Here is a 24225-nt window from a genome sequence, read left to right on the forward strand (position 1 = left end):
AACATCTTGACTCTGCCATCAACTTATTAGCTCTGCCTCCCAACTTTGCAGTTCCTATAAATTTGATGAACAGGCCTCCTGTGTCTTCATCCAGCTTGTTCATAAAAATGTTCCACAGGAAGCGCCAGACAGATGCCTCTAGCAGGTCTCCCAGCTGCAGTCCTGCAGACGGACAGTGCCACACACCCATGCTGGTGATGAGCTGTGAGGCCCAGGTGTGGGCACAGTGAGAGAGATGCCCCCTCAGCCCTGGCCTGCCTCTGGTATAGTCTTGTCTCAGCCTGCAGGTGCCACACCACCATCAGGGGTCCCCACTGACAGACAGTCTGTGGAGGGTTCCAGAGGCTGTGCCAGCCCTCACTCCAGTTTTGTTTTATCATAAATGATGTCTCTTGCAGCCTCACTTCTAACAAGTGACCGCACCGTGCCACACACTGCCAGCCTCCCCAAGGGCGCTTTGGCAGAATGGTTTGCTGGGAAGAGTGGATTCGGAACCTAAAATGTTAGGCCTATGATATAATAAATAATTAATCTGGTCTTTACTCCCAGTTCTTGGCAGAGAGCTCCAAAAGATTCTTGGAACGTCCTAAGCACTAGAAATGACCTTTGGTATTCATAAGGAAACCTCTCCACCATACCACACCTCAGCTGCACTAATGAGGCCACTCACTGGGTTCTTAGTTTCAAGGAAGGGGCTGGCGTGCCAGGAAACACCAGCCCTGAAGATTAGAGAGTTGGAATGTCCAGGCCCACCCACCACCTGACATCCAGGATGAGGAGAGGGGTTGGAGATTGAATTCAATCTTCCCACCAATGATCAATAAATTAATCAATCATTTCTCTGTAATAAAACCCCAATAAAACCCTTGAACAGTGAGGTTCAGGATTGCGCTGGTTGGTGAACACATTAGCATACTGGCAGCAAGACAAATGCAGAGGGACAGAGGCTCCTGCCCTTGGGACCTTTCCCAGTCTCACCCCATGAGTCTCTTCCATTTGGCTGTTCCTGCATTGTCACCTCGATCATAAAACTGTAATCGTAAGCATATCACTTTCTGTGAGTTCTCTGAGCCATTCTAGCAAATTATCAAACTTGAAGGAGGGTGGTGAGAGCTCCATAATTTGTAACCAAGTCAGACAGATGTGAGGGTAGACTGGGGACCCACTTGCAGCTGGTGTCTGAGGTAGGGGTGGCCTTCTTGGGGCTGAGCCCTTCCCCTGTGGGGTGTGCAGTATCTCTGGGTGGTTGGTGTCAGAATTAGACTTAATTGTAGGACACCCAGTTGGTGTCAGAGAATTGCTGTCAGAACTTGGGTGCAATCAAATTTGCTTCAATTGCATTCAGCAGGCATTTCCAAGGGGTCCTCCCATCTGTGGCAACCTGCCTCGTTTCTCTGAGCCTCCCAGGTTGTTCATCTATTATAGAACCCACCGGCCCCACACAGCTGTCAATGAGACTGAACAGCACTGCTCACCTGCAGGGTCCTGCTGAGGGCTGCATGGGGCCCCTTGGTTAGCACGCGGCTGCTGATGTCTGCAGCGGACCCTGCTCCAAACCCCAGGATCCCAGGCCCCTGCCCTCGCCAGGCTCACATTCTAGAGGCAGGGACAGAGAGTAACAATAACCAATACCACCAAGTAAGTAAATTGGGTGGTGTAATCAAAGATGCTGGATGCTCAGGAAGTCACAAAAAGCAAACAAATGAACGCAGCTGAGGGGAGGGTCTGAGACCATCACAAGGCAGGCAGGACACCCACAAGCAGATCCTGAGAAGAGGTGAGGAGCCCTGGGGGTATCTGGGAGAACATTCCAGACTCAGGGCTCAGCTATACAAAGGCCCTAAGGTAGGAGCATCTAAGAATATTCTAGAGACAGTGGCAAGGAGGCAGTGAGGGGAGGGTGTGGGGGGCAGTGCTCAGAGGTCTGCGAGGGTGCAGATCCTGATGTCTCCTCATCCATGGCAGGGCTGTGACCTTTCACTCCCAGGGACACGGGAGCCCAGAGCCTCTGAGCAGAGTGACGCATCCTGGCCTCCGACTGCCCTGAGTACTGACTTAGCGCTCGCTTCTCTGCTTGCCTGGCCAGGGGCCGCTCTGAGCCTTGGAGTGCAGAGACAACTCTGGCAGCACCCGGGGAGCCAGGGTGAGAGCAGGTTCCTGCCCAGAGCTGCCTCTGGAGTGCACGGTTATTCCCATTAGGACCCCACGGAGCCGAGACCCTGCCCCTGTCTTCTCAAATGCATTTTAGACATGTTGTCCTAGACATCCAAGACTGCCCCGTGACGATTTCCTTGGTGGATTTTTGAACATCATGTGTTGTTCCAGGTAGGGCATGAGTGGGTGGAGGCCACCTGGAGGAAAAGATGCCTGACCAGGTAAAGCCATGACATCAGGCTGTCCCCGCAGCAGAGACTCCTGTAGAGTGGGGGACACTTTTCTGTCAGTCACTGTGGCATAGACCAAGGTGCTCCCTTCCTTGCCTTGCTGATGCTACAAGAGGATGCACATCTGCACACACTGCCTGGCCCTTTGGTCAGGGTTTGACCATCCCGTAGATCTCTGGCCTCTGACAGGTCTCCAGGGCTGTAATTACAGGGCCCGCTGTCAGGCTCCTGAGCTGCGGGAGGCCCACCTAAGACCCACTAGCATCCTATGCAGCCGAGCTCCAGATTCTACTTTCTAAAAGAACAAGGTTCCAGGGTCTCTAGCCTTCCTCTCATACCATTAGGGAGTCCCCGTCCCCAGGGCTGGCCCCACCCCAGCCTTTGTCTTGGCACCGCAGACCTTGCCCTTTGGAGCGATGCTTCTGGAATTTGTCCAGCATGGAATTATTGCCACATTTCTGTGAGTCTTCTGAATGAGTGGCCACTGAGTTCTACTCTCATTGAACAAAATTGTCAGAAAAATTTATAAAACAAGGTGACTTTTTGCAAGCGTGCTATGGTTTTGATATTTTCAGCTCTACGCCATGCAGGAGTGGAGAGCAAGACTTTGAGACCCAAGCAAGGCTGGACCCCGGCTGGCTTGGCTCATCATTGCTGCCTGTCCGTGGATGTGCACTGCACTGGCCTCTACAAGCTCCACCTTCTTTATCCCCCAAATGACAACAACAACAACAACAACAGAATCTGCATCGCAGGGGTGACCTGAGGAGGGAACGCTGGGTGCTAATAAAATGCGTGGTCTCTGAGCTCGGAACCTGGGTTTTCCCACTGTGTGGTCTGTGTTCTCGAGCAAGTCTCTTCATTTCATCAACCCTCCATTTCTTCCTCTAGAAAGTGGAAATAATAATAGTCACAACCACTTGGGATTTGCTTGTAAGAATTAAATAAAATAAGAAGAATCCCTTACATCCACTGATGGCTCACTGTGTCAAACCTTCTCCTCATTTCATCACCAGCACAACCCCACTGTCCAGGTGGAAAAACTGACTTAATGCATTTACGGTATTTAACACAATGGCTGGTCTAGAAATAGTTTTGATGACAATGGTGGTGATGATGATGACACAATGATGATGGTGAGGAAGATGGTGGTGGTGGTGATGATGATGATGATATAGTGACAATGGCCATGATGATGGTGATGAAGATGATGATGGTGGTGATGATGATGATGGTGATGAAGATGATGATGATGGTGATGATGATGATGATGGTGGTGATGATTCTTCACCTTCATCATCTCAGGCAGCTTCTGAGCATCCACATCAGTTCTTTCCAGGCTGGGTTCCAGCCCTCTGTTCATCTGGATGACATCTCATTATTATTATTTTTTGTTTTACGGATGGGAAGAAACTGTTCTTTCTTCCAGCAAAGAGGGCTGGGAATTTATCATCAAAATACTGCCAGACTGTAAATCTGGTGTTAGACACAATGTGAAATTCTGCAGGAATCAAAGTTTCTGTGAATCTTTTGCCTTATGGGGCCTCAGACATTCTAACGTGTGGTTGTAACAAATGGTCTTCAGATGAGACAAACTTTGAAAGATCTGTATTCTCTAGTTTTTTAGCCTTGACACTGTGCAGTGCAGAAACGTGCCTCTGGCAGCTGTAAGGAAGATTGGCACATCAATCAGGGTGGGCTGCAGGCCCCTGGGTGAGATGGGAGCACAGGGGTGTCGGTTCCGCCGGCTCTGCTCTGCTCACGTGGATGGTCAGGATTCACAGCCAATGATGGCATCGAGATGGATGCCTCCCCAGGATGGATCATGGCCACCAGCAAAACCCTGGCTGTGGGGCTTGGTGCTGGCCCTGAGTAGGAACCCTGAAGGCAGCTAGGTGAACTCAGCAGGAGCAGCTGTTCCTCTGCTCTTACGCAGAGATGACACTGCCCAGTGCACAGAGATGCAGAGATGACACTGGCCAGTGCACAGAGATGGGGCTCTAGGATGGGCAGAGATGCAAAATCCTCCTGGAGGAGCGATCGTGAGTTCCCAGCTGGGGTCTGGGCTGCCTGGAATCTCCAGGGACCTGTGCCCCAGCCACAGACTCACTGTTGGCCTTTCCGGCTTGGTCAGCTCCTGACTGCCTAGCACTCCTGTTTCTGCCCTGCTCGCTTCACCTCTTCCGGGAATCACAAACCAATTACTGGCTCTGCCTAAGGCCAGACAGGCCCTACCGTGGCTGGACAGCTCACTCCCAGTCTTCAGTGTGACCACACTCATCTGTCCCGTGTGCACTTGCTGTCTGTGTAGCTGTGGCACATGGGCCATGCTGGGGAGAGGTGGCAGAATGAGGAGTGATCAGGCCATGGGAGCTGTGGCCTCCTGGACTGTCCACCATGCTGAGAGGCAGCTCTTCACCAAGGGGAAAGAGCTGAAGTCTCTCCCAGCTGAGGTTTATGAGCCACTCAGAAGGTGAAACATCTGCTGAAAAGGGTTTGCTGGTGGCCTCGTTCTGGCTGGGGGCAGAATCCCAGTGAGCAGCAAGCTCCAGCTCTGAGCCAGCTCTCAGCTGCGGGAGGCAGGGCAGCTATGTGCTGCTAGGCGGCAGCTCTGGCCTGAGCTCCTGCTTTGCGACAGACTCTGCTGGGGACCGTGTTCACCTGGAAGCCGGCTGCCAGGCTTCCCCAGCAATTAATTAGGAGGCCCTTGAGCACCTCCCCAGGACGTGTTTCTGCACCTGTAACTTGTGCAGTCTCCTCATGTGGGAACTCACGCTGGTGGCTCCAGAGAGGCAGCACCTACCTCCACCCAGGGCAGCACAGACACCAGGCCACGTCCTGTCCTTTGGCAGGTAGTTTTCTGGTAACATTTGCAAAATTACCAAAGCTCTCAACCTGAGATCTTGGTCTCAGAGCTCTCAAAACTCTGGACGGGGCCAGACAAGAGCTGAGGGAGACGGTCAGGGCACCTTGACTTGAGAATTTGGGGCATAGCTGACGGAGGCTGATTAATCACTGAAAAAGCAAACCCACAACAACAAAAACCTATTTTCTTGTCTCTACTTGCTGCCTCCAGGTGTTGATTTTAGGTAATATTGAAGGAGACACATCAGCCCAGTCACAGGCATCTCAGGACACAGGATTCTAAGGAATTCTAAGATTTAAAACAAAAACAAACGGCAGGAAACTAAATACCACTAAGGCAGAGGGGAAGTGTTTTTATCTCCCCAGAGTCTAAGCACACCGAATTGTTAGAGAAACAGAACAAAAGGCCCATAGACAACATCTTCACACACTAATGAGTGAAGAACCCCACAGGAGCACCAGTGTGCGTGGGCAACTCCAGGCCAAACCCTGACAGAGACAGAGACTGAGGCACGTCCCAGGCCCTGAGCACCAGCCAGCCCGCGACCCTGTCATGAGCAGCATTCCCAGGCCAGGAGGCAGCCCCCGGGCCTCTGCAGCTAAGAGGCTGATGGGAAGCAGAGGCAGACGTGAGCAGAAGCCTTCTGGGGTCCAAACCTCGGAGAAGCCCAGGTGGCCCAGGAAGTTCGAAAGGGCAGGGCCTGGGAGTATCTCATGCCAGATAAAACTGGGCCCTAAACACAGACTGGTGAGCTCAGTACAGCAGCTGCCTCAACAGACAGAGATGCCAGGGAATGGAGGGGCAGGTTCAGATAGAGTGCAATGCAGAGCGAAGGGACAGGTCCCTAAAACACAGCCCCCTGTCACAATCACAGACTCTAGGAGGGAGTCCCGGAACCACAGACCTGGAGACAGGTCCCCCAAAGACACAGCCCGTGTCACAATAGCAGACTCTAGGATGGAGTCCCAGAGCCACAGACCTGGCACGCTGCCCGGGGCTACTGCTCTTATCACCGTCTCATCTAAACAGGGATGACAGAGAACCACCACGGTCCCAGCCCACACACCACTACCAAGACCACTACCAAGAGGGACAGATGCTCAGAGAAACACCCCCAGGTGGCAGAGGAACCACAGGGAAGCATACCCAGACGTTGAATGACAATTCAGCTGACTATTCAAAAAGGAGCTAAATAGTAAAAGAAAAAAATAGATGTTATAAAATATCAGCATATGTCTTATTTTAAAATGAGTAAAAAAGAATATTGGTCAAAGTAAAGACTTGAAAAACAGTCTGAGAAAATCTGGGAAATAATTAGAAATGAAAGGGAAAAAGTGGAAATGAAGAATAAACTAGAACGAACCCAAGAGTGAATAAATGTCATAAATGATGTCATAGAAGGAATAGAAAGTGGGAAGGGAAGAGGAAAACCAGAAAGAGCATAATGACGAAGCGTCAACAGCGTGCAAAGGAGGCGACCCAGGAGGAAGCCGAGGGAGAACCAAACAGTTCACAGGTGACTCCAAGCCACGAAACAGAACAGACATGAAAGCAATTCAAGAAAATGCCCTTACAGAAGAAAGGCCTCCACCTACATTTTTATAAGATACACCTCATATCTGGGAAAACGAACCAAGAATCACCAAGATTTAGTTCTATCATTGTCTTCTAAAGGATAAAGATAGTAACTAAAATCGACTAAAACATCAGCTGTGTTTACATCCAATTCACAGTAAGTTGGTCACCTTTCGAGGATACTGGGGAACCGATGCAGTATTTTGGGAATTGATATTTAAAGGAAAGAATCAAGTGTTTATTGTGTGTTTTCAGTTTAAACGATACCTTGAGGGAGCCAATAGTTTATGAGGGTGAGTTTCTCTTTATAAAAGTAGGCAAGCTAGTAAATGTGAATAAAATGGCAGAATTAAGAGATTAGCACTTAGCAATCTCTAAGGAAGTCATAGATCAAGATAAATCATCTGCTTGCATCACGAAAAGACAGACGAGCCGACATCACCCCTTCCTCATGGAAGGAACTCAAAGCCACCATTAGTCCTGCCAGAGCACTAATCAAACCTGACCCTGATAAAGCTCGGATCTGACGGCAGATTTACCAAAAATACAGGGGACAGAAGAACAAGCCCCTAAACCACGCCCCAGGCATGATCTATGTCCAAACCATGCTCCAGGAATGCGATGATCTATGTCCAAATGATGGGAAACGCAACATTTGTAAAAAATCTCTTGCTTCTTCAAAAACAAATGAAGAAAATAAAAATGAAGCATAAAAGGGAAAACATCAGCAGGTTAAAAGAGGCTTAGGAGAGAGAAGCAGAGGGCAATACCCGAAACTGACTTAGTCTTGATATGAAAGCAAACCTCTAAGAGGAAAAAAAAAAAAAAAACAGTCAAGGAAATTTAAACCATGGCTGGAAGCCCATTTGATAATGTTAAGGAATTATTTGTTTTTTAAGATGTGACTATGTTACCATGCTTATATTTTAAAACTCCTTATATTGTACTATTATATTCTAGAATATTTACAAGTAAGATTTATATGATGTTGGGGGTTTGTTTCAGACTAATCTAGAGGGGCACTGACCAAAGCAGAAAAACGCTGGCGTTGAGTTGATGCTGGGAAATGAATGCGTGGAGGCGAACTGTGTTATTCCAGCTTTTATGTTGAACTTTTCCATAATAAAAAGTTATAAGTAGGTAAAATAACGATTACCCCTTAATTGGGTATGTTTGTTTTTTCATATATTTGTAGAGCCTTTTCAACCCAGTGTCAGGCAGCTAAGCACACACTGGACCATCTTACGCCACCTATCTCTCCTATCACAATGGAACTGTTTGGCTTTGATGGAAATCACTCGTCTCCTGGGACCTTTTGAACTGACCTAACCTGTTGTATTAGTTCATTCTCACACTGCTGTAAAGAACTACCTGAGATTGGGTAATTCACCAAGAAAGGAGGTGTAACTGACTCACAGTTGCGCATGGTTCGGGAAGCCTCAGGAAACTTTCAATCTTGGTGGAAGTTGAAGAGGAAGCAAGGCCTGTTTTCCATGATGGCAGGAGACAGAGTGGATGGGGGAGACTTCCACGAACTTTTAAACCACCAAATCTTGTGAGAAGTCATGCACTATCATGAGACCACCATGCAGGAAACTGCCCCCATGATCCAATCGCCTCCCACAATTCCCCTCCCCTGACATATGCCACTTTCAGTCTGCTGATAAAGACATATCCGAGACTGGGTGATTTATAAAAAAAAAAAAAGGTTGAATGGATTCACAGTTCCACGGGTCTGGGGGGCCTCACAATCACAGTGGAGGTGAAAGACGCATGTTACAAGGCAGCAGGCAAGGAGAGTGTGTGCATGGGAACTCTCCTTTATAAAACCATCAGATCTTGTAAGACTTAGTCACTATCATGAGAACAGGCAGGGAAAGACCTGCCCTGGTGATTCAATTACCTCCCACTGGGTCCCTCCCATGACACGTGGGAATTATGGGAGCTATAATTCAAGATGAGACTTGGGTGGGGACACAGCCAAACCATATCACATAGGGATTACAATTCCAGATGAGGGTTAGGTGGACAGCCAGAGGAAAATCACGTCACCTGTGTCCCCCTCATGTGACCATTTCCTCTTTGGCTTCTTCCATCCTGGCTGTCCCCTCAGGGCCCACGCCCCTGTGTCCCTCTGCCTGTCATCCTGTGATCTGCTCTGACCCTCTCTTCCTCCTCGTTCAAGTTGAGCATTTCTTACCACAGAAGTGATGATCACGCTGCAGAGTTAACCTGTCATTTCTCATAATACAGAACAAATACGTTCTCTTACGGGAGAGGAAACTACCTGAGATTGTGATAAATTTATACCTCCAAGTGGTGATACAGTGAGCCAAATATTTGACAACCAGCCTTGTGGAGAAAGTACTGAGTTTTGGGGGAAACTGACTCCCCCACTGATCAGTGGTGGGGGAGTCACTGACTAATGGACTAATACAACAGGTTAGGTCAGTTCAGTGGGGGAGTCACTGACTCCCCCAGTGATCTCTGCATCCCTGCAGGGACAGGCATCAACCCCCCGGCAAACCCTAATGACACCATAAATATGGGGTAACTGAATTATATGAAAAGAGTACTGAAAACATGCCCACCTTCTGGAGAGGAAGCAAATTGGTGGGGCATTCCCGTGAGCACGCATGCAAGCTACACTGTGCATTTCACAAGCCCTGGGCCACAGCCGCACAAAACAATCTGATGACTTAAGAAAATATATTTCCACTTCAAAACACTGCAGCAATTCCAGAAATCACAGGTGTGATTCGAGCCGCGGCGTCCAGGTTTCTGATGCTCAGGCGTTCATTCTTGGGAGAAGGCGGGAGGCAACTGCAGTGATACCACTCAGCAGAGACCACCATCCTGCACACGTGAGGTCAGAGGGATAGGAGGGAGGGAACTGTTCACGGGAATGCTCCCCAGAGCCCATTTGAAAGAGTTATAAAGTCAGAAGATCAAAGCAGGTCTGAACTATGAAAAGACCCATTCATCAGAAACTGGCAACACCTCCAGGCCCTGAGCAGAAAGGGGCTGAGCGGTCATGAATCTATTTTCCAGGCCCAGGGAAGATGCATGGTCTTCGCCAATGCATCCCTCTAAATAGTAAATAACAAGCTATTTGAAGTGACACTCACCACGTAGATTAGAATATTTCAGTAATTTGAATGCTTGTCATTGTGACATATTTCTCCTCCGAGAGAATTTCAGGAAAAGTTTCATGTGGACCTGAATCACTGTCACAATCGATTTAATTCCATCTGTGCATGAATGCCCAAAATGTGTATCGATTGTGCCAGGATTCACAAGAAATGTGGGGAGTAGAGGCCGGTGTCCAAAACAATCATCATCACAGCTTATTTGCTTGTTTCTTAAACAACATAATCAGGCTGCTGATGAGTCACACATTGCAGGAGAATTTTAAGTGCTCTTTGATGAGGCAAAATTACGCTATCCACACAAAAAGGGCAGGTCCAAATGAACAGATTTCAGCAGGCCCCCTGGAGGCATGTTCTCTAACTATCTGGGCCAGATTCTGCGACATAGAAATACATAAAAGCAGCTAGGAGCTTGAGGAGTACATGGACTTATTGACAATAACCTTCCCAAAGAGGGATCAAAATGCCACGTTGATGCTGATGGTTCACACGGCCTGGGGCGATTCGCTCTGAGCAGGAGGCATGCAGGTTGGTGCTTCGGAAGAGCTTTGGGAAAACCTGCCCTATGGTGAAGCTTCCAAACAGAGGGCATGGCTTTGTAAACCGGCTCATGAATGAATGCGCAGGACGGGATGGGCGTGCTCAGTCCTCGGGCTGGCTGCAGAACGAACGCCAAAGCATTTCCTCTCAGATCTGAGGGGGCCCCAGCCTCCCCGAGAGTCTTCCTCTCCCACGGAATCTTCAAGGCTGGAACCAACATGGAAATGAACAGCTGCCAAAACGGAGGCAGCTCCATGCAAAACATCCGTGCATGTTTCAAAGTTGGTTTTCAGTGACGGAAGTCATTCAGATGATTAAAACTAAAATTAGCGTTTCAATGTTGTTGAAATGCCAACTGTTGGGAACTGAGGCCAGTCCCACGGGATGGGGAGTGCAGCCGGGTGATGAGGCGGACAGCCCAGCTGCTTCGGATCCCGCCTCCCACACAAGTTCAAAATTCATCAAATCATGGCCACATTCCACGTTTCCTGTGCCTCAGGAAGCTCATCTTGTGTTTTAAATTAAGCACACATATCCAAAGATCAGCAGAGACCAGCTTAGCTGAGGTCCACGTGTGACGGTGAAATCAGAGAGGCTGCACTGGGCCGTTTCCTGGAGCCCTTGGCCCCCGTCAGAGGTGCTCCTTGTCCATCCCCTGTGGCCCACACAGCATCCTTTGGCCCCCAAAAGTGACTTTCTAAGGAGGAGATTTGGGGTAGCAAGAAGACAGCTGCCCAGGAGATTGTGGGTAGGAGGCATCCTCCTTCCACAGCCAGTGAGCCTCTGCCCTGCCACGTGCGGCCCTAGACCTCCCCACTTAGTGGCTCACAGGCTTCCACGTGCTGTGGGGCCAGGCGGCAGGAGCACTGGGGGAGGAGAGCCCTTTACCTCCTACCTGATCACTTCCCTGGCTTGGGGAAGACACTGTTATTCTTCTTTGCATTGTTTCTGAAAGTTCTGTGGTGTCTGCCTATTATCGAACCACTCAGGTCTAGTTCTACGTGTTTTGTTCATGGCTCCATCAGCACCCAGCAGAGAGAAGAGTCTGCCCTGTCCGCCCTGGCTGCTGGGCCTGCTAGGTACCCTCAAGCCCAGCTCTTGCTCCCTCTTCCCCTCTCTTCCTTACCATCCTTCTGTCCTTTGCTAAAAAGTCAAAAGGACTGAAAATGTGAGAATGCGCACTGGCTCTGAGTCAAGATTTTGTTTTCCCTTCATTGTGGCAAATACTTTTTATTGCAAAACTACATTTTTTAAAAGAGAAAACGCATACGACACTGAGATTCCTGACCACTTCATTTGGGTTCCTGTTGCAGGCCTAGGGTATCCCATGAGCAGGGCTGATGCAGGAGCCTGGTGCAGGATGAACGCACCTGTGGGCTGTGGCAGGACCCAGGGTCCAACGGAACGTCCAGGCATCATGGGGCCAATAACAGCCCAGCTCAGGAAGAGCCTGGGAAGCGTCCCTTATTGATTTGCCTTTCAGGGTCCTCCCCACCCTTCTCTGCCAAACATGGGGCCCAGCAGCCACAACATTCCTTCCGTCTCCCTGTTCTGGGGAACTTAAACACACACTTCCACATTCACCCCCTTATCTGAAACTCACAGGCAAGGCAGGGCAGACCAGCAGCCACACAGGAGGGGTTAAAGGGCAGGAGCCAACCCCCAACTTGATGGAAAACAGGGATTCCCTACCTCAGTGCATGGCAACTCCCAAAATCAAACCGTGACCAGCGACTTGGAAGGAGAGCTTCCCACTGGCTGTGTGCACCCTGCAGGAATGCAGGCATCATCTCCTCCACCTGTCCCAACGCCCACTGGGGCCTCTGCAAAGCCTCATCTTATACATGAGAAATCTGAGATCAGGGTTGGCTGACTTTGCCCAAAGTCATCCAGCAGGCAAGACATAGAGCTGCAGCACCAAGCCAGGGCTGCCTGACCCCTAAACTTAACCTCTGACACAGCACATGGCACCTCCTACGCACCTGGCCCCCATGACCACTCCTACAGGACTCTGGAAACACAGCAGGGCTGAGCATGTGGGCGCCTGGGTAGGCTGGGGGTGGCAGGCCCTGTGTACAGTGTCTGAAGTGCCCCAAGCCTCCGAGATACCTGCTTCGGCAGGTGCCCAGGACACTGCTAAGACAGAACCTGAAACCTCTTACCATCTGTCTAGCAGTTGAATTAGCTCTTTGCTCATAGTCAATGTGGTCAAAATGATGCCTTTTCTTTCTACACCACCTGAGTACACAGTAGGGAAAGATCTGCTGGGGAAGAGCACGGCCACCTACCGGTTCCTCTTGGTTTTCACATCTTGGTCTTCCCTGTTGTCTTCAGAACTGGACCCATCGCTGTTATCAGCTGAAAGAAAATCAGATGAACAGGGTTAGAGTTGTCAGAGCTCAGGGCTTTGGCAAAACCACCAGGTGACACTCACTTTCAAGTAGACTTATCTAGAAATTAAGACAACAGGCTTCTCTTAAAGATTGATGTGAAATCCTACGAGTTTCCTCTTGGCACACATGCTTTTACATTTCAGCAGAACAGAAATCTGACGGTGCTGTTCTGCAGAGAGGTCCTCTTTAGAGACTGTCTGTTTAGCAGGTGCTGGGCCTTCCAGAGGGGCTGGGGGGTGGAGAATTACAGGTGGGCCTCTGCTCAGCCTCAAGACGAGGCCTGGGGATGAGCAAATCTATGTCATGTTCTTGAGAGGGAACCATGAGACTGGGGCCACCTCTGTGGCCACTGCCCCAGGGAAGGGTGGCCCCCAGCAGCACCTCCAACAGGCCCACGCTCAGCTCCTCTCCATCCACTGCAACAGATAAGGAGATTCCCCTACCCCACATGTGGCCATGCCTCACTATGGACGCCCATCTACTTTCAAAAGCCAAACTGATTTTGAAGACATGATCCCTTATTTCCATTCTGAAGCAGTCAGCCCTGAAAATGTTTGATGAACTTTTGAAATGAAAAAGTAAAAAGGTGCTTTGGTGTTTCCTGTGGTTCTCCAGGAGGGAAGAGGAAAGATGAGCGTGCAGATGGTCTGGAGTGTCATCGCTTCTGCCCTGACAGGTGGAGTGACTTCCACATGTGCCGAGCCTCACAACGGCCTCCCACCTGCTTCTCATTCTGTGTCTACCTCTGGCTCATTCCGCCCCACCCAGCTTGGGTGGCCAACTGAGCTGGGCTGGGCTAGGCTGAACTAGTCTGGGCTGGGCAGAGTTTCTCTCCATCTTCCCATCCAGCCTTGGGCCACCTTCCCAGTGACCGCTGAGCCTGCACCTCCTTCCTGGGAGGGTCTGCAATGAAAACAGCGCTCAGCTTAGGATGAGCGCAGAGTTGATGAGAAAAGACATCAGTTTCAACAACTGCAGGGGCCTCCGCACATTTTCTTTCTATAAAACCCGACAATTCTCCCTACACCTGTTTTTAGAATCTCAATAATGGCTCTGTTACCAGCTCACAGTTCAAATCTATTTACAGGCTTGTTTTCAATGTGCAGCGTGGGGCCCTTGGTAAGAGGAGAGGGTCAGGCTCTGGAAGCCCCGGCTCATCGCAGTCATGCTGCATCATCCTTGTGGGGCCTCTGCCACCTGAGCTGCCCAGGCAGCTCATGGTCACCCCTGCCCACGAGCCACAGGACCACAGAGGCTGCCGTAGCAGGACCAGGGTGCAGTGTGTCTGCCCTGCACCTTCCAGCAAGGCTGCAGTATCCGTCATGCACACCCTGTGTGGGTGCTCCACCCTTCTGAAAGGATGCAGGCCTAGGAGGAAGGAATTCCCTTGGGCAGTGCAGAGCGGGGGATGAGCAGAACTTGGCCCTGGAAGGGCGGAGGAGCCACAGCCCAGGCGGAGCTTCCTGGCTTTTCAGCAGCCCCTGGTCCTGAACCTGGCAGTGCTGACTCCGGAGCTGGACTGCTGTGCCCTGGGCGGCCGCCCTGTGCCCTGAAGGTGTCTTTCAGCCTCCTTGATCCCTGCCCCCTCCCCACCATGCTAACGAAAATGCCTCCAGAAGTTCCCAAATGTCCACAGGGGTAAATTTGCCCTCCCCAGTTGAGAGCCACTGGTCTAGAGCCAAGACCATTGATAATAACTGAGGGGCCATGGAAGGGAAGAGAGGACACTGGAGGGTATCCACTTCCTCCTCTCTGGCTGCCTTCTGCGCGTGCTCCACAGCCCAACACAGCCCTCCAGGCTGGGACCCCAAAGGACACACTTTATGCCCCCTGCTTCCCAAGCTTCACTAGTGCCAAGCCCAGCACCTCCAGGCATTTCTGGCTTTTTTTGAGACGGAGTCTCGCTCTGCCCAGCTTCAGGACGAGGGCCTTGGGGTGAGCACTTCTGCGTCATGTTCTTGAGAGGAAACTATGAGACTGGGGCCACCTCTGTGGCTGCTGCCCCAGGGAGGGGTGGCCCCCAGCAGTGCCTCGCCCAGGCCCACCGTCAGAGGCTCTCCATGTTCAGCCTGTCACCCAGGCTGGAGTACAGTGGTGTGATCTCGGCTCACTGCAACCTCCACTTCCCGGGCTCAAGCAATTCTCCTGCCTCAGCCTCCTAAGCAGCTGGAATCACAGGCACCCGCCACCACACCAGGCTAATTTTTGTGTTTTTAGTAGAGACAGGGTTTTACCATGTTGGCCAGGTTGGTCTTGAACTCCTGACCCCAAGTGATTCGCCCCCCTCAGCCTTCCATAATGCTGGGATTACAGGCGTGAGCCACCATGCCGGGCCACCTCCAGGCATTTCTACTTCCTGGCTGTGGGAACCTCCTCTTCCCATTCAAACTGAGGGCACTGGCCAGGCGCGGTGGCTCACGTCGGTAATCCCAGCACTTTGGGAAGCAGAGGTGGGTGGATCATGAGGTCAGGAGTTCGAGACCAGCCTGGCCAGCATGGTGAAACCTCGTTTCTACTAAAAATATAAAAATTAGCCGGGTGTGGTGGCAGGTGCCTATAATCCCAGCTACTCAGGAGGCTGAGGCAGGAGAATCACTTGAAAACAGAAGGCAGAGGTGGCAGTGAGCCGAGATTGTGCCACTGCACTCCAGCCTGGGTGAAAGATCAAAACTCTGTCTCAGAAAACAACAAACAAACAAACAAACAAAAAACCGAGGGCACCCTGGGCACCCTGCTCCCTGCCTCAGCCTCTCCACCCCAACACCCTCCAAGGAAGTGCAGTACTCCTCGGCTGTGCCCCTGAGTCCTCTCCCGCTGGGGCGCTGGGTCCTGAGCTCTCACTGTGCCCTTCCGGTTTTCCCTCCCTGCTGCCCTGGCTTCTCCCTGGTCCCTCCTGGTCGTTCCTCCCTGGGTCACTGGGCCTTCTGGCCGTCTCATCCGGAGGCACCGGGGCCTCACAGAGGCTCTCTCAACTCCCCAGGCCCTCCGCCTGACTGCCTTTCTGCACCTCGTGGCGTTTGAAATCTTTTCCAAGGTGTGCCTCCTGCCTGCTGTGTCCGGGGAGGGAGCATTCCAGCTCTGCCTGGAAGAAGGCATGGGAGTGGCACCTCTCCTCCACCCACACCAGAATGTACCCAGGGAGGCCACGGGGGAAACATCCACATTTCTTACAACTTAAAAAATGAGGTCATACAATTACACACATATTATTTAAAGTACATGTGTATAATATTGGTAATTTTTTAGGGTTTTAAACATTGGTTTGTTTTGAATAGTTTCAACATGGGCAAAGCTTTCCTAATTATGATCCAGACTCATAAACAAAAATATGTATAAATTTAACAGACTTAGAGAATACAAAACCAGAGGGGTTGCCGTGCACAACGGCAGCATAGCAAGCTCTCTGGTTGGGTCTCCACCAAGACTGCCGTCAAGCTGTAGCGGGATTAGAAGTAAGTATTTCAGCTCTCTGGAAGCAGATCAGACACTTATAAAAGCTAGGGCTGGTGTAACAATAATGCTAGAGGCCGAGTGCGATGGCTTATGTCTGTAATCCCAGCACTTTGGGACGCAGAGGTGGGCAGATCACCTGAGGTCAGGAGTTCGAGACCAGCCTGGCCAACGTGGTGAAACCCCGTCTCTACTAAAATACAAAAATTAGCCGGGTGTGGTGGCACATGTCTGTAATCTCAGCACTCAGGAGGCTGAGGCAGGAGAATTTTGTGAACCCAGGAGAGTTCAATTTTTTGAACTCTGTAGTGAGCCAAGATGGCACCACTGCACTCCAGCCTGTGCGACAGAGTGAAACTCTGTCTCAAATAATAATACTGAAAAAAAAAGAATAGCACTAGAGAGGCTGCCATTCTCTGCTGACTGCAAAGACAAGGGAACAGAAGCTTCAGTCACCACACACGGTGAGGAATACAGGCTTCACGGGCATCACACATGGATGGCTCCAGCCTGCACAAGCCCACATCAGCGATCTCTGGGAAGTGGGAGAATCTGATTTCCACCAAAGTTGCCCCATTACGATGCCTAGCATATCTACTTTTCAACAAAAAGCTCAAAAGCACGCAAAAGCAGGAAAGTAGGGCCAATTCATCTCACAAAAGCTATTTGACAGAAACCATCCCTGAAGAAATCCACGTGTAAAAATTAACGCAGACGGAGCTAACTGTACAAGTTACAAGTATAAGGGTTGTTGAAGAAAACATAAGGGAAAAATCTTTGGGACCCTGCTTCATCATTGCAGAGTTCTGCTATGGGTGAGGAAAGAGTTGTAGAAACAGGTAGTGTTGACAGCTCTCCAACATTGTGAACATACTGAACACCACTGAATTGTACATTTGCACATGCTTAAACGGTCAGCTTCACGTTATATATATTTTACCACAGCGAGAAAAAAAAATCAAGGACAACTTGTTCTATGGCAAAAAAATCGAAAGACCAGTAAAATATTATAATAATATTGTAGCCAAACACTGTTAGCCTTGATCTTCAAGTCCAAATAACTCAATAAGAAAGATAAGGAACACAAACACAAAACAAATGGCCAGCAAACCTGTGAAAAACTGTTCAATTTCACTCAAAATGAAAGCAATGCCAACTGAAGCAAAGAATGGCTTTAAGAATTAAGTCTCAAGCTCTACAGTGCTAAGGAGATCCTGCAGAATCTACCAGTACAAGTGTGAACTGATCAGTCTCTTTGGGAGAAGATTCGGCAGTACCTGCCCAAAATCTAAAATGCACGTACCTTTTGAGCCAACAATTCTAATAATGTGAAATTACACAATCGATATGTTTGCAGAAACACTCCTAAGGTAAAAACCTAGGTACAAAGATGATCTTTCCAGCACTGTGTGTGTGAGCACAAAGCATATGACCCAGATGTCCATCCAAGAGGAGGCTCTGAGGAAGTCATCATGCATCCAGACAGGGCAAGGGTCGGGGGACAGGAGATGGATAGGAGAGAAAAGCAGGGGATTGGAGGGAGAGGGAACTGGGTGCGGGAGGCAGGGAGGCTCTGAGTCTGAAAGACAGCCAAGACGCATTACAGGTGCGGTGCAGACAGCGTGCAGCAGCATGTCAATCTCTAACATGTTTTATTAATGCACACACACCAATATCTAGGTATGTTTTAAATGTATTGTTTTTTATGCATTTGCCAGCAAGGCTATGCATATGTGTGTGTGTGTGTGTCTGTGTGTGTGTGTGTGTCTGTGTGTATGTGTGCCTGTGTATGTGTCTGTATGTGTACGTGTGTTTCTGTATGTATACGTGTGTCTGTGTGTGCTTGTGTGTCTGTGTGCATATGTGTGTGTATGTGTATGCATCTGTGTGTGTCTCTGTGTATGTGTCTGTGTGTGTATATATGCATTTGTGTGTGTGTCTGAGTGTGTTTGTAAGTCACTGAGTTCAGGGAATGTGGCTGGCTGCATCAGGTAGTAAAAGTCCTGAGTCTCTGAGTCAAATGTCTTCCTTTCTGTGAGTGGTGGGGAATATACCTAATTTTGTCAGTCTTATTAGAGAGGGTAGGCACAACCTTTGGTAAAACTTACTATGGAATCACAGGAGCTGAATGTTGGTGTGTAAGGCAAATTCGCATTCAGATGGGATCCTAGGCACGCCTAAACTTCCCACGCATCACATTTCTCTCATACGCAGAATGCACCCTACGAATACAGAGAGGTCCAGTTTTGGTATCTGTGGGTGCCTGGCTGGACCTGCTGGTGGACCCAGCCCCTGCACAGCCAGGCCTCTCACCTCCGGTGCAGGTGATACCCCCACCCCTGCTCCTGGCAGGAGCTCAGCCCCACAGGACCCTGCTGCCCAGTGGCCCTGAGCTGTGTGCTCTGCCCTCTCTGATGGGGCCTCCTGCTCTGCATCCTGTCCGATGTCCTACCCTACTCGCTCGGATCCTGAGTCCTGAGGAGGATGGGGCTTGGTAGGTTAGAAGGTAGTGTCATCCTCCCTCCCCCAGAACAGCTGCACTCAACCCTGTGAGTTGGATGTGAACCCCAGGTCACGCCTTAACCTCAGGTCCCCCCCATCTGGGCAGCACTCAGGCTCAGCATCTTTGTGGAAAAGTCAGTGTTCTCCCAGGACTGTGGCTTTCCTGGGCACAAAGAGGGGCACAGTGGGGGGTCCTCCTGCACGGGCCAGGACCCCAGAGAGCACCTTGCAGGGACTGGGCCAGAACTCATCCACAGGCAGGCAGCGGTGCGAGGGGTGCCCAGGAGGCAAACAAGGGCGGGCACCAGGACGAGATGGAGAGCCGGAGCCCTTGGTGGAGAGGGCAAGGCACATGGTCCTGTGCTGCCACAGGGCAGCAGGGTCCTGTGGGCTGAGCTCCTGCCAGGAGAGGTGGTGGAGGTGCCGCCTGCACTGGAGGGCAAGAGGCCTGGCTGTGCAGGGGCTGGGTTTGATCCACCCCACTCCACCAGCAGGTCCAGCCAGGTGCTCACAGATGCTGAAACTGGACTTCTCTGTATTCCTAGATTGCATCCTGCATATGAGAGAAATTTGATGGGTGTGGAGTTTAGGGATAGAAAGAGCCGTAGCAGAGCTGCAACTACCCCGAATAGGACATGGACCTGACACGGCCACTTTGCATTGCTAGGCCTGGGCTCCCAGCTGAAACTCAGGGAGGAAGTTCTAGATTTGGTCAATAATCATAATGGGGAACCTCTCCGTGGCCACTTGGAAATGCCACACCACGGGTGCTGTGATCTCTGCAGGGCTTCCCCGAGCCTTCCACTCTTTGAGGCTCACTGTCCCCAGACAGCCATCCTCCAGCCCTCTCAGCTCAGACTCAAGCGCACCTTCTTCCTCCTGCCTTAGAGCTCAAAACACACCCTTTACCTCCCCTCCCTGCCTCCTGGGGTCCAGTGTGAGTGACCGTGCCTCAGGGAGAGGCCCCTGGCTGCTGCACGGGGTCACCCCACTCCACCCATCCATTGTTGCTTGCTTCTCTTCCCCAACCCGCAAGGCATAGCGCTCCCTGCCCAACATCTGCTCATCTTTGGCATCCTGTGTCTAGCCCAGTGCTTGGCCAGTCACCAGTCCCTAAATAAAGGATTGGTTCAGAACAAAATGAACTTCCTCTCCTCCCTCCCTTCCCTTGCTCCCTTCCTTCTTTCCTTTCCTTTCCTTTCCTCCTTTCCAACTTCCCCTCCCTTCCCTTTCTTTCCTTTGCTCCTGGCCCTGGAGGTGGTTGGTGGCTTGATGTCTTAGGTCCTGGCGGAAACTACTCTGAAAAACGCTATTCCAGCGTCTCTCTTTCTCCACCGAATTCACTGGTGCATCCAGGAGCCTGGCTCAGCCCCTGCCCTGCCCACCCAGCCTCCCAGCTGAGGCCAAACACAGCAAGCTGAGGGGTGAGTGTGATCAGAGTGTCCTAGAGACTCTCCCAGCTCCCGCACATCCCAGCTCACTCCTTCCCTTGCACCGGCTGCCCTGCAAGCTCCACCCTCACACTCGACTTTCTGCACAGTCAACTCAGGATTCTGCAAGGAAGAGACACCTGTCGCAGCTCACCTGCTTCATCTTGGCATCACGTTACAGAGACTAAACAAAGTGGGCACTACAATGGAGCTTAGCAAACAAGCCACCTGGATCATTCATTGTGCAAAGAGGAGGCTCAGGCCCCGGAGGCCAGCAGAGGGTGCCATGATATGAAGGCCAGGATTTCTCCCAGAGAGCCTGGGGCAGGTGGGATCCAGGTGGGCAGAGCCTCCCACATCGCCCTGAATCCTCACAGACAGAACCACACTAGCTCACCACCCTCCAGGGCTCTGGCATTTGTGTTTTCAGTGGCCCTGGGTACCCCCAAGTGCCCTGGCTGCCTGGGCCCCTGGTGAGATAGATCCAGTGTGCGCTGTCTACTCTGACAAACTCTTAGGAAAGTGACCCATTCACCAGTCACAGCTGTGTTTACTCACCGGACAATTTTACATCCTACTTGGTGAAATGAATGTCATTATCAATTTACATTGGTCTTGAATATAAATGGCTAAAGCGTTTACAGAGCAATTAAGCCCAGTGAAGTTCACATCATCTGCCCGCAGACTAGGGAGGGACAGTGTTGAGTACACGGCTGCTGCAGCTGCTGCCTGGTGAGCTCGCACCAAGAGTCACCTGTGTCCATCACAGGCTGCCCTCAGGTCTGGCATCAGACCCTCCGGGGTGCAAATCCCCATTCCCCTTCAGTAGAGGTGTGGCCCTGGGCAAGTTAGATAAGCTCCTTTTAAAATTCCCTCTTCTGTAAAGCAGGCATGAGACACAGATTCATACCCCCCACCATTCCCAAGCAATGTCCACATCTGAATCCTGGAAGGTGTGCATACACTGGGCTACCTGGCAGAAAGGATGGAGGCTGCTAAACAGCTCCCCTTGAGGTGCGAGACCATCCTGTCATCCAGGTGGCCCCATAGACCACAGGGACCCTTCAGAGTGGAAGCGGGAGGCAGAAGGGCCAGAGCCAGAGAGAGAAGAGAGAGAGGCAAGAAGATGGACGAGGGGGCCAGGAGTCAAGGAAATCTCCCCTGGATCCCCTAGAAAGAACACAGCCCTGCCGATGCCAGTGAGGCCTCTGCTCGACGTCTGCCCTCCAGAACTGTAAGATCATCACCTTGTGTGGCTTTTAGCCCCGTGGTGATAATTTGTTACAGCAGCAAAGGGGTCTCCAATGCTGATGGCACCTGCTGCATGGGATTGAGGAGGGAAGTCCACGGAACCAAGTGTGGGGGTTGCATGCACCCAGGGTCCCTGCAGGTGGTCCCTCCCCTCTCCAAGGCAGTGAGAAGGCCCTCTCTTCACTTCTTACCCCAGGGCTCCCGGTCCTCCTCGACCCCTTGGAGGCACTAACAGAGACAGCCAGGCAGCAGGAAAGAGGCCGGGGTATGTCTTCCCTCTCTCTCCCTCGCCTCTCCTCCCTCCAACCCAGAGGAAGAACTCGAGGGCCCCAGCTCCAACAATTCCCACCAGGCTGCACCAAATGTCCCAGTGAAGTGACAGGTGGCCCCCGTGGTCAAGGCAAGCAGAGCGGGCCAAGGTGGCGGGGCTACAGGTGCACAGCCAGATGGCAGGGGGGTTTCTGCCGTCACTACCAAGAGAGGGTTTGGCTGCTGCAGGCGAAGACAGCGAGAGAACCACGCCTCTGACAGGCCTGGGAAACGCGGGCACGGGTGGGAACACAACAGCCAGCACCCTCCAAACTGAAATGTTGGTAAGATCCCCAAGAACCGCATGGCATGGAACGGATGGGGCTGGGGGTGAAGCCTGGCACTTCTCATTTTCCTCCAGTCCTACTGGCATTTATTCTCAACTAATAGCACAGTTACTACAGCTATAAAAAATCTGGATGCACTGCAAGGTAATTAGAAAATAATTCAAGACTTCGCTGGAATCCTTCAGCAGTGCTAACAGAATGACAAAGCGGACTCTTTCCTTATCTGTGGAATGACGAACGTCTCAGCACTTCTGGAGGCGCTGCCTCCTGTCTCCCACAGCTGCCTGGCACTGTGAGCCACAACTTCCACGTCTCCTATCCCCACTGAAGACACACGCACACGCAGGCACACACGCTCACACATACACACACGCTCCCGAGACCTAAGAGCAGTTAAATGTGGCAGCCATGTTACAAAATTCTTCTACTTCATTTGCCTCTTGAAAAATAATGGATGTCGACTGAAATGCTTAATTGTCCCATTGCAGACTACAAATAGGTATGAATATATTCAAATCTACAATGACTGATAGTCAAACAAAATGGGAAAAACAAAACTCTCCACTCAAACCATCTCCCCTAGGCTTGTTATCATAATTAGGGTTAAATATCTGACGAGCCGCGACGAACGATCGGCCAGGGAGAATGCCAGTCACTGCTGCTGGTTGCAGGTCATCAGCTCTGCTCCCTGATCATGAATTAACCCTCTAGAAACACCTCCTGTCCTAATTGTGTCGCTGCGAAGCTCTCTGAGTGCATTTTCGGGAATGGGAAGTTGTTCTCTTAAACATCAATGGCACCCTGGCAACCGGAAGTTGAGAATCGAAGTCATTTGCATATCCTTAAGAGTCAGGCTAAAAAAAAAAGACTGGTTGAAAACAAATCTCTTCCTCTCTTTATATGAGGAGGGAAGTAAGATTAAAAATCGTTTTATAACCACATGTAATTTTGTAATGTCTAAGTAGAGTACTTAGGTCTACCATAATAAAATGGGTATCAGACAAAATACCATAACATGCTAAATCTAAACTAATCAGGTATTTCTGGTTGTAAAACCTTAACTGTCTACCTTTCAGAGTATAACATGAGATTCTTGTTAAAAGAAGGAGACAGAGCATCGAGCTATGAGCCAGGAAATCCAGGCCCCTGTCATCCACCTACAGTCCCGGCGAGCCCTGAGACCGCATGTGGCCCAGTGGGGGCGTTTGCAGACGCCTCCCTACCTCTTTTCAGACCTGACCTGATTTGGTCCAAACAATAGAAATGAGAGAGCAACTATGCATTGCCTTTAATAAGTTCATTTCTTTCTCATTACTACCAATTTTGGGGGGGAAAATGAAACAGCACCAAATTATCTACAAGAACGCAAGCTAAAGAAAGGAGTGAGGAATCTGCCAGCATGATCTGCCTTTGCCAAGCAAATAAAATCATTGTTAGGACAAACTGTGCCTTAATGTTTCCCGTGGGATCTGAGGGTGTCCTGATTTCCCTAAACTGTGCACCATCTTCTTGTCCATGAGTAAGAACCTTGAAAGGGTGCTTCCTGTCATGATTTTAAAGCACTCTTTCAAGACGTACAAGGCCCTCTTTTAATAATGAATGTGACCTGATCAAAGGAGGAAATGCAATTGCCAAATTCAATCTTCATTGTCTGTAAATACAGCAACGTTTTACAGACTCAATTCCATATGGACCTTGGAGATTTTTCTTTTCCCAACATCAGTTGATCCAGTCTCTGGATAATGCTGTTACTATTTTAAATGGAATAAACATTTTAAATGTGTGATGTCTCAATCTTAAAAGACTACCACCATGTCTCTTAGCATGGTTAAAAATGCTGATAAAACTTTTATAATACTGTCTTCTGAAGCTTCAGTCAAATACCTCTGGATCTGACACAAAGTGTGAATTGCCATCATCTAGCATTAGCCGTCAATGACGTGAAATTAAAAATGCCACTAAGAACCCAATAGAATACCATACAAAACTAAAACAAAGAGTCAAGCTCCCCTTTCACTGGCCTGGCCTTGTAGCCAGGCATCTCTGCCTCTCAAGTTGGCAGGGGGCTCCTGCTCTCAAATGTCTGCAG

General features: G+C 50.3%; 1 protein-coding gene across 2 annotated transcripts in view; it reads right to left on the reverse strand.

The window, feature by feature from the left end:
- Window positions 1-24225, reverse strand: part of TCERG1L (transcription elongation regulator 1 like) — a 219687-nt gene that overhangs the window by 29298 nt on the left and 166164 nt on the right. For both annotated transcript variants that reach the window (XM_034931729.2, XM_034931730.3), the window contains one exon: window positions 12803-12872. In XM_034931729.2, coding sequence (XP_034787620.2) covers window positions 12803-12872 — 70 coding nt within the window. The remainder of the gene's footprint in view (window positions 1-12802; window positions 12873-24225) is intronic.

This window comes from Pan paniscus, chromosome 8, assembly GCF_029289425.2.
Source record: "Pan paniscus chromosome 8, NHGRI_mPanPan1-v2.0_pri, whole genome shotgun sequence".
Classification (NCBI taxonomy): Eukaryota; Metazoa; Chordata; class Mammalia; order Primates; family Hominidae; genus Pan; species Pan paniscus.